This window comes from Pipistrellus kuhlii, unplaced genomic scaffold, assembly GCF_014108245.1.
Source record: "Pipistrellus kuhlii isolate mPipKuh1 unplaced genomic scaffold, mPipKuh1.p scaffold_m20_p_7, whole genome shotgun sequence".
Taxonomy (NCBI): Eukaryota; Metazoa; Chordata; class Mammalia; order Chiroptera; family Vespertilionidae; genus Pipistrellus; species Pipistrellus kuhlii.
In genome coordinates this window covers 17,368,409-17,383,536 of record NW_023425573.1, presented here as the reverse complement: position 1 = coordinate 17,383,536, position 15,128 = coordinate 17,368,409, and the positions used below count along the sequence as shown (strand labels likewise).

General features: G+C 52.3%; 1 protein-coding gene across 10 annotated transcripts; it reads right to left on the bottom strand.

Moving 5' to 3' along the window:
- Positions 1-428: 428 nt before the first annotated feature.
- DNAJB2 (DnaJ heat shock protein family (Hsp40) member B2) lies at positions 429-8,566 on the bottom strand. Of its 10 annotated transcripts, none has more exons than XM_045575737.1 (10): positions 8,367-8,565; positions 7,987-8,087; positions 7,235-7,344; positions 6,157-6,210; positions 5,866-5,988; positions 4,663-5,068; positions 4,418-4,488; positions 3,364-3,570; positions 2,476-2,504; positions 1,328-2,264 (listed from the first exon to the last, which is right to left on the bottom strand). In XM_045575737.1, exons 2-9 carry the CDS (start codon positions 8,049-8,051, stop codon positions 2,482-2,484), a joined length of 1,059 nt encoding a protein of 352 aa, XP_045431693.1. In that variant the 5' UTR covers positions 8,052-8,087; positions 8,367-8,565; the 3' UTR covers positions 1,328-2,264; positions 2,476-2,481. The 10 variants fall into 10 exon arrangements, with proteins under 10 accessions (XP_045431695.1, XP_045431699.1, XP_045431693.1 ...); XM_045575742.1 differs by lacking the exon at positions 2,476-2,504 and having other exon boundaries at positions 4,663-4,765; positions 4,976-5,068; positions 8,367-8,558; XM_045575739.1 differs by lacking the exons at positions 1,328-2,264; positions 2,476-2,504 and adding an exon at positions 429-640.
- Between the last annotated feature and the right edge of the window lie 6,562 nt (positions 8,567-15,128).

The following is a 15,128-nucleotide window of genomic DNA, read 5'->3' as shown; positions in this document are numbered from 1 at the left end:
CCAGGCAGCTTTGTGCCCTTGGGCCTCAGGAATGATGTACGTCGTGCAGGCTTGAGATTAAGATTAAGCGAACTGCCTGCCACACCTTAGGCAAAATTACCTAAACTCAGGCTGTGAGATGTCACAACAGACAGTCGCCTGCAAGGGGCACCTCTTCCCTATCCCCTTGCTCCCAGAACTGTTTTTCCGGTATGGTCCCAGTTGCGCCCTCCCTTGTGTTTCATGAGCATCCTCAGACAAAGAAATGAGACAAAATGAACCTTGGGCCTGCAGTTACTTGGGAGTTACAGCCACTTCATCTTGCCAAGGCTCAGTCCCCTCACCTGGAGAACAGGGCAAGTCCTCTCTGCTCCTTGTAGGGAACGAAGGGACCAGCAATGAGACCCCCTGGTCCTCCTAGGCCTCACCTGGGCTCGACTGAGGCGCACGCATTCACTTGTTTAATCTTCATACATTCCAGTATGTTTGACCTCTCAAAGGCTAGAAGTGGGCAAAACCACCACTTGGCAAAATCCCAGAAGATCTCTCTCTCACTCCAGATAGAAGCTTGGGATTCTTCTTTCAGGTTAGGCTGCTTCCTTGCTCTCAGAAAAATACACTATGGACCTTTGGCTATTGACGATGGAGCCAAGCGTTTATCCTGGAATGGGAGAGAGAGTTGGTGGTGAGCCGCACCGTCCCGCTTGGCGATGAAAAGGTGCTTGCCCCGTGGCTGGAGGGGCATCTCTACAAGTGTCTAGAGGACAGGAGAGGTGCCTGGCTTTCTCCTCCCCGGGTCCTGAGGAGTTGGGGGCCTGGACTCCTAGGTCCTGAGGAGTTGGGGGCAGACCTGTGCCACTCCACATGGGGGAGGCGGGCCCCTGAGACTCGCCACTGGCTCTGGGCTAAGGAAACCTGGGAAAGGGCTTAGTCTACGTACAGTTGCACAGGTTCTCACCACGTGTCCCCTGCTTTTTGTTGTCCTTAGGCTTTCAGTCTAGTCATACCTTAGTCTGGTCCTAACTGTGCTGCAGAGTGTTGGGTGGTGGTCCCTGCATAAGAGGAAACGCAGCTGCCTGGCAAAGCCATTTGTGGGGCCCAGGAGATGAGTGAGCACTTTTTGGGATTCCACATGTGCTGCTTGGGGCGGTGGTGGGGGGTGGGGGTGGGTAGAGGGAATGTGAGAAGGGGCGGAGCAGACCAGTCAAAGAGGGGATGTCTGCCCTCAGCCGGGAAGGCTTGCAACCTCTAGGTGTTGGGACACTAAAGGAAGGTGTGTCACCCACTGTCCCAGAGGTCCCCGGGCCTCCCTGGAAAGGAAGGACACAGGCGCACAGCACCTCCGAGCTCTCGAAACTCAGCTTTATTGACTGACGTCCAGTGTTTCCCTCTGGCCTCTGCTCAGCCCAGCTGGCTTTGATAGGTCTCTGAGACACAATGACACAGAGTCTGGCATACCCCGGCTCCACCACTCCCCTCCCTGGCCACTGGGCTCCCCAGGCAGGGAGGAGGAGTGGCAGCTCAGCTGTGGTGCTGGAAAAAATGATCAGCGGGGTCAGAGGCCATAGAAGCCATACAAGCAGCAACATGCCTGGAGTACCCATCGCATGCCAATCCCAGATCCAGACACACACACACACACACACACACACACACACACACACGTGTGCGCGCGCCAGAGGGCCCTTCCCTTCAAGCTCTCTGCCGGTCCACACGCATCAACATTTTAGGGATCCCATCCCAGCTGTTCCTCAGACCCCAGTACTGTCCACAGAAAAAGAGCCTCTCCCAGATGCCACAGGGCTTTGATTTGTACACGCTAATCCCACTGCTAGCAAGAAGTGTCAGGGGAATGGAAGCTCGGACCATTACCCCTTCATCCACATTTTCAACATCCCTGCTAGGGACACGTCAAATGGTAAGTTCTCCCCATCTCACAGCCAGTGACAGGCTGACCTGGAGTGGAAATACATGTCCCAAGATGCACAGCTCCATAACCACACACCACTTCCCCCAAGCACAATCTATCAGAAATGAGGCCAGGTGTGTTGCATTCTGGGACTAGTAGTATCCAAGAGACAGCACTAAACACCCAGTGACGAGTTTACAGGCTAAGACTACTGACGCCTCCCACCCAGCCCCCACCCACCACCCAAGCCCAGCTCTATGCTCAGCACAGGTGAGGGAGAGGAATGGAGGGTCCCCTCCCAGCGCACAGAGGAGAGCGCTGTCCTGTAGGAACTGTGCATCGACTCTGGATCCCGGACATCCAGCTCAGAACACATCTGGGGAGAGAGTGGGGGTGGGTGACAGGAGAGAGGGTCAGCAGCAAGCCGTGGAGGATAGTGCCACAGAGCATGCAGACCTGGGCTAGCCCTGTGGCCTCTCCCTGAGCCCTGATGCATGGTGAAGTAAGATGGGGCACAGTCTCCTCGTAGGCCTCCCTCCTGGGGCACTCTGGCACTATCCCACTGTTCCAGGGTTAGCGGGCCTCACCTCTACTTAGTCCCGAGGCTTAGGGCAGGCTGAGGCAGCAAGAGGAAGGGAGGAGGAGTGGGCTCTGGTTCCAAATCTGGATGACCCAGAAGTTCCCACCCCACCCAGCTCGCCTCCCAGAAAGACCTTATGGCCCTACCGGCCACAGCATCTTCCTAGACACACAGAGAGGCCTTCCTGGGGAAGGAAAAAGGGAGTCCTAGCCAGAAAGCAGAGAAAGCAAGCGATGCGGCCCACAGGCAATTGCCGAGTAAGGAAGAGCAGCGGCACCAGAAGGGAAGCAACAGAGACAGTCAGAGTTCAACACAGCACAGAAACCAGGGCAAGGTGCCCGCAGCTGGACAGGGAGAGCTGAAGGCTCCTCCGTGGAGCTGGCGACTCGGGCTCAGAGAACCCCAGGCCAAGTCCTCCTTCCTTGACATCATCAGCAACACAGGTTGCAGAAGATCTGCGCACAGAAGGCCTGCCCCAAACCACTAATGCCCCTTAGGGAGCCCCCATCGTTTACGAAGTGCATCCTGGCTCCCCAGGTCCTCCCACAGCCATGGTGCCCCCAGCCTGGGCTTCACCAGGGACCTATCAGCCCAGCAGAGCAAAGCCTGAGTCCACACTGGAGTGCAGGGGACCTGGAGGGAAACTGTAGGGGGAGCATGGAATTGGAGGGGCCACATCACCCTCTGTTCTGACAGTGAGCAGGACCCAGGTCACCAGAATTGGGGTGGGGTGAGCCTGGTGATCAGAGGATGAGGCACCGAGAGGCCTTATCCTCCAGGGGTGAGCCAGGTTTGGCTGTGTCATCCCTTGCTCTCCCATGAGTCGCCCCCATGCCCGGATCTTGGTACTGGGCCTTGGGCTGCCCCTGCCGTCTTCGCTGTGCGTCCCGCCCACCTGCCGGTTTCTTCCCAGCTGCCTCCATCTCTGACAGGCTGTAGGCCATGGCAAGCTGCATGTCCTCATCCTCATCCAAGAGACTGCTGTCAAGAAGGCGTGAGGCAGGGGGCTGCTGCACCTGAGCGCCCCTGGAGCTGGAGGTGACAGCCTGTCGCTGTTCCCGACGGCTTAGCTCCAAGCCCAGTTCCAGGTCGTCTGGGATACCTGCAGGAGTCACAGCCACCATGAGGCCCTCTGGCCCAACCCAGGGGAATCCTGCCAGGCTGCCTCATGCAGCAACGACTCTGGCCACTTCCAGCTCCTGTTTTGGAACTGGCATCCATGCATGTGAACACCTAGCATAGTCGTTATGAACTTGGGCAGGGATTCAGTTCCAGCAGGAGCTACCTTCCTGGGCAAGTTATTCAACCTCCCTGAGCCTCCCTTTCCTCATCTATAAAATGGGAATGATGAGAAACTCTGCATTGCCAAATTGTTCCAATGATTACACAAGACAGTACAGTGTTCCCAGGGTCAGCAGGTCTGCAGGCATGAAAGGTTAGCCATGGCGACCACCCTGCACAAGGGGGAGTTGTGATAAGAGTTCATCTCCAGGAATCCTGCGTCCTGAGTTTCATTCCTGGATTTTCTCCGTACTAAGTAGGACAGAGCCTTGGACCCCAGGGTACGTGGGTTTAGAGCCATTTAACTGTGCTGAGGCGCAGCCTCCTCCAGTGAAAACTAGGGCAAACACCAACTGCCCTGCTTTTCCCTGGCTGTTTGAAGAATATAGAGGATGTGGTATGCATGCAAGTGCCTTAAAAACAGCAGAGTTCTACAAATGCACCCCACTAATGATAACAGTTATTAGCTGTGTCCTTGGAGGCTTCTCAAGCCCCTGTCCTGGTTCCCATCCCCATGATCACTAACAAGAGATCCTGCAAGTCTGGCCTGTGGCTGCCATTCCCTCCCTGCTCCAAGGGAGTGGAGACTGCAGCAGTGTGAGGAGGTAGCTTTGGGGCGTGGGGCTGGGGCTTCCTGCCAGGGACTGAGTGGCAGAGCTGCTCCTCACCATTGATTGACACGGACTTCAGCTGCCCGTCCTCCTCCACTTCCACCCGCTCCTGCCCGTTCTCCATGATTCTGGGGGAGACAGCACAGGTCATTCAGCGGGCATGCCTGAGTCCCACAGGCGCTGGTCCAGGCTCTGGGATGCTGCAGTGAACAGGACTGACTGGGCTCTGCCCTCAAGGGGCTGACTTTCTGGTTGTATGCAGCTCCCCCTCCACCCCGTATGGCCCCAGAAGGAGCCCTCACCGGCGTGTCGTGATGCGGTGTCCTTGGACAATGGCGGTGGATGTAGAAACAGAGCGGAAAGCACCAGCCCCAGGACTGAAGGAGAAAGACGAGGCGGAGATATCTGGCATTGGGACAGAGGAGGAGGAGGAGGAGGAGAGGTTGTTAGACCGGGGTTGTATGCAGCAGGCTGCAGTCACAATGGGCCAGAAACCTGTGTGCTCCCCCCACAGGCAGGGCTCCTGATGCAGCAGAGCGCCCTGGAAAAGCCAGGAGCTGAGGCAAAGGGTTCCAGGACACGGAGGTTGTGAAAATGGGAAGGGACAGCACTTACTAGCGCGTCCAGGGAAGGAGGTCGAGAAGGCAAAGAAGGGGCCTGCAGGTCGGGAACCCCGGCTGTGAAGATCTGAGAAGGGGCTCAATTCTTCTGCAACAGTAAGCATATTAACAATCATCTGGTGAAGAGATTTCCTCAAAAAAAAATATATATATATGTGTGTGTGTGTGAATCCTTCTTTAAAGTCTAGAAACATAAGCTGCTAATCATAAACCATAAGCCTGATTTTTTTTCTTTTCTGCTTGAACTTATTTATAAATTCCTTTTTAATATTATATGTGAAAAAGCTCAGTAGTGAATCCTGTCCACAATAAAGAATAAAGGAAGTAGGTGGGAAGGGAAAGAGTGAGGGAGGACAGATAGTTCCTTCAATAGAAGAAGAGCAGTATGGTGTGATGTCGGGCAAACACGGCGACGAGTCCCGCTCTGCTCTGTCCCGCTCTGCCGTCTGCTGTGCCTCTAAGCAAGTGATTTGAAAGTGCCTCAGTTTTGTCATCTGCAGATGAGGATAAAATTATCTGCCTCATAGGGTTCATATTACGCATTTCAAAAAATGGTCTCTGCTGTTGTTTGTGATGGCATTAATACTGTCACGTGAGGCTTTGAGCCTTGCTTCATGGCTGTCATTGTGGAGGCCTAACAATGTATCATTGTTATCGTTTAATATGACAAGTCTCCAAAGCGCCACTCCGGGGCCACGTGAGTTCAAGCCTGTGTAAGGTTCTGTCCCCACTCTCACTGGGCCCACCCCCACAACATCTTCCGTCTGTGGAATTCTGCTTCCCTCTCTGCCTCCCCCATCAGGACCTTCCAGCGGACGGAGGGCGGGCCTGCGGGGGGGTTGGGGGTGGAGTCAAGCTAGTCAGAAGCCTCCAGAGTCCACTCACCAAAGAGCTCCGCGAAAGGGTCTCCAGTTCCGAAGAACTCCCGGAAGACCTCCTCCGGGCTGCGGAAGGTGAAGGTGAAGCCGGGCCCACCACCGCCAGCTTCCGCTCGAGATGGGCCAGTTCCTGGAGAGGCAGATTGAGGAGGGGGCTTAGCGTGTACACCCTGGCAGAGCCAGGGCACCTCACCTAAGGCACGGCCAGGACCCCCGAGAGAGCATCCGCTGCAAGAAGCTGCCCTCCCCCTCTCCTCCCTGACCCACTTCCATTTCTGGGCCCCACCACCCCACCTACCTGCTCCAGTCAGCCCTTCCCGGCCATAGCGGTCATAGATCTCTCGCTTATGCTCTGGAAGAAGAGACCAGGTCATTTCTCCCTGCCTCTGGGGTGACAGCCTCCCCTTTTGGCCTAAGACTCTCAGAAGACCGCCCAGAGGCTGACACTTGGGGGTAGCAAGGTGCAAAGGGGACAGGGGCTATAGGATTTAGCTGCAGCTCATCTGTAAAATGGACATAACAGCACCTACCTCCTAGGGTTGTTGCGGGATTAAATTGAGACAATTCATGTAAACAGTTTAACACCATGCCTGATGCATAGTAAGTGTTCTGTCAATGTGAGCTCATTGTTACTGTGTTATTCTTGGTTAGGGCTCAGCCTACATGTCACTTTCTCAGAGAGGTCTCTGGGACCATCGCAGCCCCCTGCTACTTTCCTTTGGAATACTCTTGCTTATCTATTTATTTGGCGAATATCAATCTTCCCTGACCAGAAAGTGATAAACCCATCAGGATGAGGACAGTGCCTTTTTGCCCTCCATTGCTCCCCAGGACCCAACAAAGAGCAATGGAGGGCAAAAAGGTACTGTCCAGCACCATAAACATTCAATGAATATTTTCTGAATGAATGAAAAAAAGACTTGGATTCCTATTCCAGCTGTGTGATCTTGAGCAAGTCACTTCACCACTCCCAGCCTCAGTTCCCTTGCCAGTAAAATGGGGGTGATAGATTCTGCCTCGCAGGATGACTGTGAGTACCCTTGGAGATTACACCCACCAATGCCTGGCACAGAGGCGGCTCAGCATACATGCCCGGCATCCTTTCCTTGCTCAGGACCCATGTTGCAACTACTAGACATTGGGGAGCAGACACTGAGCTCAGAGGATCAGGGGAAGAACAAAAAAGTAGTTTGCACATAGTAGGTGCTCATTTGAAGGAACAAGGCCCCAGAGTCCCTGTGGGAAGTGCGTGTGTGTGGTGGGGGGGGGGGGGGGTACCTAAATGCCAGCTTGGAAAAGGCATGGCTTTAGGAAGGAATGCAATGGGGCATGAAGTGGGGGTGATGGGTGCTGCCCTGCTCTGTCCGTGGCCTTACGGTCTGACAGCACTTCATATGCCTCCGCCACTTCCTTGAACTTCTTCTCAGCAAACTCCTTATTATCCGGGTTCTTGTCCGGGTGCCACTGTAGAGCCTTGCGCCGATACCTACAGGAAGTGGGTTCAGAGGGGAGGGTCGAGGGACAAATGGGGGCACTTCCCATCAGAGAACAGAATGACCCACTTTCCCATTAGCCAGCCAACGTCCTTTCATACGTGAGCCTGTTCCACCCCAGCGGCTGGGCGGCCTCCGCTGCGGTGCTTTAACGAGTCCTATCTCTCCTCTGCAGCCGGTGCTAGGACCACTTGTAGTGACAGATGATAATGTGGGGGTGAGAAGGCCCAGCCCCCAACTCTCCCTGGGGCTCCATGGGGCTGGGGTGGCAAAAGTGTGTGTGTGGGGGAAGTGGGGGTAAGGGGGAGCGTGTACATGTGGCCATGGAGAGTAGAGGGGCTGTGGTCCCTCCTGGTCACAGTGCCTGGGCATCTTTGCCCAGCATCCTGAGAAAGCCCCCATCTAGGGGCTGGGGGTTGGGGGAGGACTAGAAGGGAGGAGAAGGGAAAGTTTACTAAAGAAGGACCCAGCTCCCAGCAGAACTTCACAGCTATGGACGTTCTCCTGCTCATCCGGGGGTCTCCCTCCTCCCTACAGATGTCAAGGACTTGGCTCTGCCTCTGACGGGCCCCAAGGTGCCGGTGGTGGGAGGCGGGGGTGGGAGAGGCTGTGCGGTGCGCAGGGGAGGCACTTACGCCTTCTTGATGTCATCTGCGGAGGCGGTCGGCGGCACGTCTAGGATCTCATAGTAGGATGCCATGGCAACCTGTCAGCAGTCAGGAGGGGCCTCCGTGGGCTGCAGGAGAGAAGGACGAGTCAGGCAGGAAGACCCAAGGGCGCCTCCCTGGGGCCGGAGCCCCCCAGGGTGGCTGGCAGGCGGCGCTCCCAGGGGAAGCGGAGCCCACCGGGCTCTGCTCGCGGCGGGGGACCGGGCTCGCTCGAGCAGCCTTATCGGCCCCCGCAGGCCGGTGCCACTGGCTATCTCGGTGCCCAGGCCCAGGGAGCCCTATCGCAGCAGCCCCTAACTCCGCAGCCCAGCCCAGAGCCCCCAGTCGGAACGGCACCCTGCCCGCACCTCCTCGGCCCGGAGTCCTCGGGCCCCGGCGGCGCCCCGCCCCTGCACCCCGCGGGGAACCGTCTGGCACCGGCTGCCTGGCTCGCGGCTGCTGCGTAGGACGCTCCCGGCCCAGCTGTGCGCGCAGGCATGCGTCAGCTGCACGGAAACTACTAGAGAGTCAGAGGAGGCCGGTCCGGCCAGTCACCGGGGTGTGGGGAGGCGAGGGGGGGTGCTGCTGCACGGGCTGCCGGGAGATGGGGGCGGAGCCGGCTATTTTGGGCTTGCACCGGGACGACGTCATCCCCAGCTTGGACCTGGGAGGCGGTGGCGAGCTCCTTCCAGGCTTGACACTGTTTGCCAATCAACAAGCCACCTGGCCCCTGGTCCCGCTGTCGCTTCTCTGTAAGCAGGCTCAATGATCAATAGTTACCCCGGAGGAAATCGCCACCTCAAGGACTCACAGATTTCCCCTTTAGGTCTAAATCCCCCCCCCCCTTTTTTCAGATTCCACCTCTAGCCCCAGGTCCTCAAAAGAGGACAGACCTGCCTCTCTCATAGCACCTTGAGGCATCCTTAATCACACTTGGCAGAGTTACAAATGACCATTTATTTGTTTATTTGATTGACATCTACTTTGCCCACTAAAATGTAAATTCCTCAGGGCAGAGATTGTGTTTTTTTGTTTATTTTGTTTGTTTGTTTGTTTGTTTGTTTGTTTTTGTACTAGAGTATTGGGGCTCAAATACAGTGGTGGGGTTCAAAAACAACCATTGGATGATTAAATAATGCACAGTTGCAAACCTCTTACTGACAGTTTTAACACGTTTGGGGAGGTAGGGTTAAAGGGTAAAAGGAAAACAAAACAACAACAAAAACAAAAAAAAAACAAAAGGAAAGGAAATTCCCTGGTTTTAAGATTTTCCTTCCCAATGTGATCCTATTAAGTAGACTTCTGCCTCAAAGTGACTCCTGGGTTCAGGCTTCCTGGGAGATTTAGAGAACTTCCAGAATTGGTTCTGCTTGATATCCACCAAGCATTAATTGAACATCTTCTCCATAGCAGAGGTAGCCAGGATATAAAAGGAAGACTGTGGCTCATTCCCTGCCTCCTCAGAGTCCCAACATGGTAAGATACTAGCCCATTAACACAGCTCACAGGGAAACCCCAAAGTTTTGAAAATAGATCTGGATTTGCAGCCTGGCACTACTATATGATTTGGGGAAACCTCTAAGGACTCCATTTTCCTCCCTACATACAGGGAATGTCCAGGACTGTTTGAAAGTCAGATGAGGTGGAGTGCGTAGTAAGTCTTAGCACAGTCCTCTCCGGCATCGTTATTGGCCCAAGCAGTAATGGCCGTGAATCCAGAGGAGTGTTTAGATTTTATGACCCAGAAACGCTTCTCTAAGGAGAAGGGCTTAAGCCAGAGATGGACAAAGAGTGGTATTTATTTTTTATTTTTTTAATATATTTTATTGATTTTTTACAGAGAGGAAGGGAGAGAGATAGAGAGCTAGAAACGTCGATGAGAGAAACATCGACCAGTTGCCTCTTGCACACCCCCTACCGAGGATGTGCCCGCAACCAAGGTACATGCCCTTGACTGGAATCGAACCCGGGACCTTTCAGTCCGCAGACCGACGCTCTACCACTGAGCCAAACCGGTTTCAGCAAAGAGTGGTATTTAGAAGTGGTATTCAGAGGGAGTATTTAGAAGCTCATTTTGGCTGACTAGCTCAGCTACGTCCTCAAATAAGAGAACTTTGTCCAGTTGTCCTGGCTGCCCACAGCCTGAGCCTCCTGCCTACATTTGGGGAATTCCTATTGCGTAGGTCTTGATGGCAGCCAGGCCAGCCACCGCCTGCCAGAAAGCCCAGACACTTGCTCTCCTAGACTTCTCGGCTCCAAGGGTGCAGGCAAAAGACACGGCTCGGCCAGTGGCAAGCTCCCACTGGGACTCTGAATCTGGATCAAGTCACAGAAAAGCTGGGGCAGTTGAGAAATCATTTCTGCATTGTGATGGCAGTGGAGGCAGCAGTGGCCTCTAGTGTCTGGAGGAGAAAATGTCAGCCTCGGTGCCTGGTGGGAGGGGCCCTCACTGCAGTGGGCAGAGAGACTCGCAGGCTATCCTGTGCCCTGACCTTCACTATGGTGCCAGCAGCCCACGTTCCCTTGGTGCTTACCTGTTTGCAGAGGCTTGTTTGGTGGTCCTCATATTGATTCTGTGTGCTACCTGATATCTCTCTAAGTCTGTGTGTGTGTGTGTGTGTGTGTGTGTGTGCTCCTTTTTTAATCTGCCAGGGTTAGTTTCTGCTGTTTACAACAAGAGTACTGACTGATCTTGGTTAAGAGCACAAGGTTAGGTTAGATCACTCTAAAATCTTCCAAATCTCTCTCTTCTTCTCTTATCCCCACAGACATTTTTCTAGCACCTTCCATATATGTGGTTATATTAAGAATAGGAATACAAAGAGGCTTAAGTTCCAGTCCCTATACTCAAGAAGATGAAAATACAGCTGGGAGAAATTATATAAAACACATCTAGCAAGCAGGATTCATCTCCTTTGTTCACAAAGAATTCCAACAAATCAATAAGAAAAGGCAAACAGCCAAAACTGGTTTGGCTCAGTGGATAGAGCGTCGGTCTGTGAACTGAAAGGTCCCAGGTTCGATTCCGGTCAAGGGCATGTACGTTGGTTGCAGGCACATCCCCAGTAGGGGGTGTGCAGGAGGCAACTGGTCAATGATTCTCTCTCATCGATGTTTCTAACTATCTAAGCCTCTCCCTTCCTCTCTGTGAAAAATCAATAAAATATATATTTTTTTAAAAGAAAAGAAAAGGCAAACAAAGCCATTTTTTTTAAATGGGCAAAGGGCACAGACAAGACAGTTCATAGAAGAAAAAGTACCGACTTTTATTTTATTTATTTATTTTTTAAATATATCTTATTGATTTTGTACAGAGAGGAAGGGAGAGAGATAGAGAGTCAGAAACATCGATGAGAGAGAGTCATGGATCAGCTGCCTCCTGCACACCCCCCACTGGGGATATGCCCGCAACCAAGGTACATGCCCTTGACCGGAGTCGAACCCGGGACCCTTCAGTCCGCAGACCGACGCTCTACCACTGAGCCAAACCGGTCTCGGCAAAGTACCGACTTTTAAACAATTGAAAAGATGCTCAACCTCATTCATAATAAGAGAATTATGAGGGAAATTATAAGTGAAATACTTTCACTTATCAGGTGATTGACCAAGATTATAAAGTCCAGTACATCATATGGGCAAGGCTGTGGGCACAGGCATCCTCATATACTGGTAGAGGGAGAATAATTTGGTATAATTTCTAAGCAGAGCAATATGGGTATATTAAAATTAAAGTTGCATAGCCTTGGACCACGATTGCAATGCTATGGTTGATTATACGTGCAAATAAGTATACACAAGGGTTGCAGCATTCTTTTCAATAGCAAAGAATTGGAAACAACCTGAATACCCATTTAACCAGCACACTGATAGAATGAATGGAATATTAAATTGCCACCAGGTAGAACAAGGTATGTTCTAACACAGACCATCTTCTAGATTTATTGTTAAGTGGGGGAGGGGGAACAGGTATAGAACAAAGTGTATGTAGATGTGTATACACGCATTAGTATGTATACTAGTAGATTCTCTAGAAGGAAACACTAACAAAAAAGTTACCAATGGTGGCTGCCAAGAGAGAAACCAATGAAGGAAACATTTTCACTGTATAAACTTATTTTTGTTAATCTCTTTAGTACTTTTAAATTCTGAAGCATGTGTACCTAATTGTACAGATACATACAGAATTAAAAAAAAAAAAAGTCTAGTTGGGAAAATGGGTTCCTAGTAAGAAGCTAAGCAGCCTATGCCAAGTACAAAATGAGTGACAGACACAGTAGGGGCTGGGAGAAGCGAGGGGAGACAGAGCTCCCAGGGTTGGATGGGTTCTGGGTGACCATGACCTAAGCTAGAAGGAATGACAACATTGAGACAAGCAGAGGGAGTGGCATTCCAGAAGGAGGGAATGGTGAGAATGCAGGCTTAGAGGCAGGCATGTTCCTGACACATCAGAGGCGAGAAAATGAAGGTATATGGTGGGATCCAAGGCTGGGAACCTGTTCTGGGTCTGCCTGCAAGAAATAATTGTAGTCTAGCTCTAGAAGCTTCAGGGATGAAAGCATCCCCTTCACCGAGGGAGTCCCCAGGAGACCGGCTAGGTCACTCCCAGCTGCCCCGTGGAGGTCTGAGCTGCCTCCTCTACATACCCACACCCAGTCCAACCTAGGCCTGCCAGCACCTGCCAGCAGAGTTTCTAGCTGGGAGGCCTCTTGGGTCTGAGAGGAGATGGCCTTATAGCTGCTCAGGCTGGGCTGGCTGGTACCGTGGACAGGAGGGGAGCCTGACTGCCTCTCTGGATGCCCAGCATCCTGGCAGGTGAAGCCCTCCCTGCTGGCCTCCCCAAGCCCTCACCTCACCTCCTATGAGATGTTGGGGGGTAGGGAGAGGACTTTTCAGAAGGCACTGACAGCCCCAAAACATGGGCCCGAAGACACCTCTGTTCTTGTTCAGCCCAGAAACTGGTCCCTTGTTACCCCCACCCCCACCTCCAACAAATGCCTGGGCAGGGCATTGTCAAGGGGAGTGTCACCCTCTCCCTGCCTTTGAGGCACCTGAGTCACTGTCTGGGAATTGAGGACTTGGCAGGCCCAAAAAAGTTGGTGTCTGGAGTGGGGCCTATAATTGCTATAGGCAGGAGAGGGGGGCATCTGAAGAAAGGGAGGACAGCAGCATAAGCTTTGGCCCAGGCTGGCCTGGTGTTTGAATCCTTATGCCTTCCTTTACTGGCTGAGTTACCTTGGACAAGCCTCAGTCTGCACATCTATAAAATATGCATTCATTTAACAAGTCTATTCAACAAATACTGAATAGCTAACATATGTTGGGCAGCATTCTGGTACTGAGAGTAGAATAGATCTTGTTCCCATAAGGCTTCCAGCCCAGTAGGTATAACTGTATTTACCTCAGGATTAAACCAGGTAATAGGGACATAGGGCCCAGTAGATGCTCAATAAATGACATGATTGCTTGAAGCTGTCTCCCCAAAAACCTCTCTTCCCTCCCCAAGTTTGAAACCAATCGAGAAAGACATGAGTCAAATAAAGATTTGAAGATCAGTTCTCTTAGTGAAAACCAGCTTTGAGAATATAGCTGAGCTATTCAGCCAAAATGGGCTTCTAAATACTCCCTCTGAATTAAATTGCCCCCTACCATCAGCTCTATACACAAATATACACAACCTCAGGCCTCCTCCTCCCAGCACAGAGCTTCCTGTGTGAGCTTAAATCCTCAAATTAAGAATACTTGCTTTTGCTGAAACCGGTTTGGCTCAGTGAATAGAGCGTGGGCCTGAGGACTGAAAGGTCCCAGGTTCGATTCCGGTCAAGGGCGTGTACCTTGGTTACGGGCACGCCCCTAGTAGGGGGTATGCGAGAGGCAGCTGATCAATGATTCTCTCTCATCGATGTTTCTAACTCTCTATCCCTCTGTAAAAAAATCAATAAAATATATCTTAAAAAGAGAGAATACTTGCTTTCTCTGGACAAATTATTCCAAACTAGAAGGAGGAAGTTGCTATGCCGGGCACGCCCATTTTCTTCTCTAAACCCCCCACTACTCTGTTGTTTCCACTCCACCCTCTACTTACCCCAAAGTAATTATTGGAACAAAGGTGACAGGGACAGGTAAAGGGTCTCTGAGAAGGCAGGAGTGACTCCATTTCTGGTGTAGCCCAAGGTGCAGGTATGTGTTTTATTAGCCTGCTTTCTCTGAGATCCATTCCTCCATCTTCCCTGCCCTGCTCTGTGTCTCAAAGACTGCACTTTCTTTTTCCTTGGCCCCTTTGCAAGCTAGCTTCTTGTCTAGGTTCAGCCAATGGGAGACATTGATCGAAGATTGAGGGTGGGAGGAAGAGAGAAGCCAAATCATGGGGCACCTTAGTCATTGAGTCTCCTCCATGGCTCTGAGTCTTGCCAAATGTCCCTCCCTCCTTATTCCCTCCTGGTTGCTCTGGGTAGCTCTGCTGTGGTTTCAGCTCCCACCTGGTGTCCCAGTTCAAAGCCTCTGGCATTATCATCTTACCCATTGGCCTCCAGTCTTAGGGGTGATAGCAGCTTCCTGGTGTTACTCACTTTAGGGTTGGCTTCCCAGCATCCCATCCTGAGAGCTGGAGGCTGCAGGAAGGACTGCAGAGGGCAACACTGGGCACTGAATCTCTCCAGAGGGTTGGGGGTAGGGTGGGGTTGCCCAAGTGTCAACAGCTCCAATGCCAATGACTGACCCAACCCTCCAGCCCAGGGGGACTTAACAGAAAGTCCATATACAAAGATTTTAGGGGCAGCCATCAGATTGGAAGTGAGGTCTGGAAGCTGTGCTGGTATAACACATGGCATTGAAAAAAAGGGTCAATTGTCTTCATGAAAAAATGGCGAGTGTTGATGGAGCTTGCCGGAGGGCAAGCCCAGCCCCTTCCCAGCCATTCTTCCATGGTTACTGCCACAGTGCCACTGTTCTGCCTTAATGCCAGCTTCTAGTCCCTCTAAACCCAAACCACCTGCCTGAAGAAGATAAACCCCTCTACAGGGTGAACACCAGCTATGTCAGACTGTGTCCGCTACATCAGACTACTCTAAGGCACCACTTCAGACCCTCCTGGCTCACCAGCTCCAGTTGCCATCTTGTGATGATGCTCTGAC

What these genes read in the sequence shown, in the direction of transcription:
- DNAJB2 (XM_036421815.2), bottom strand. Translation starts at nt 8,051, where the DNA reads ATGGCATCCTACTATGAGATCCTAGACGTGCCGCCGACCGCCTCCGCA. An exon ending in GCAGATGACATCAAGAAGGC is followed by an intron (nt 7,345 to 7,986) that starts GTAAGTGCCTCC and finishes CACTTCCTGTAG; the next exon opens with GTATCGGCGCAAGGCTCTAC. An exon ending in CCCTTTCGCGGAGCTCTTTG is followed by an intron (nt 5,069 to 5,865) that starts GTGAGTGGACTC and finishes TTACTGTTGCAG; the next exon opens with AAGAATTGAGCCCCTTCTCA.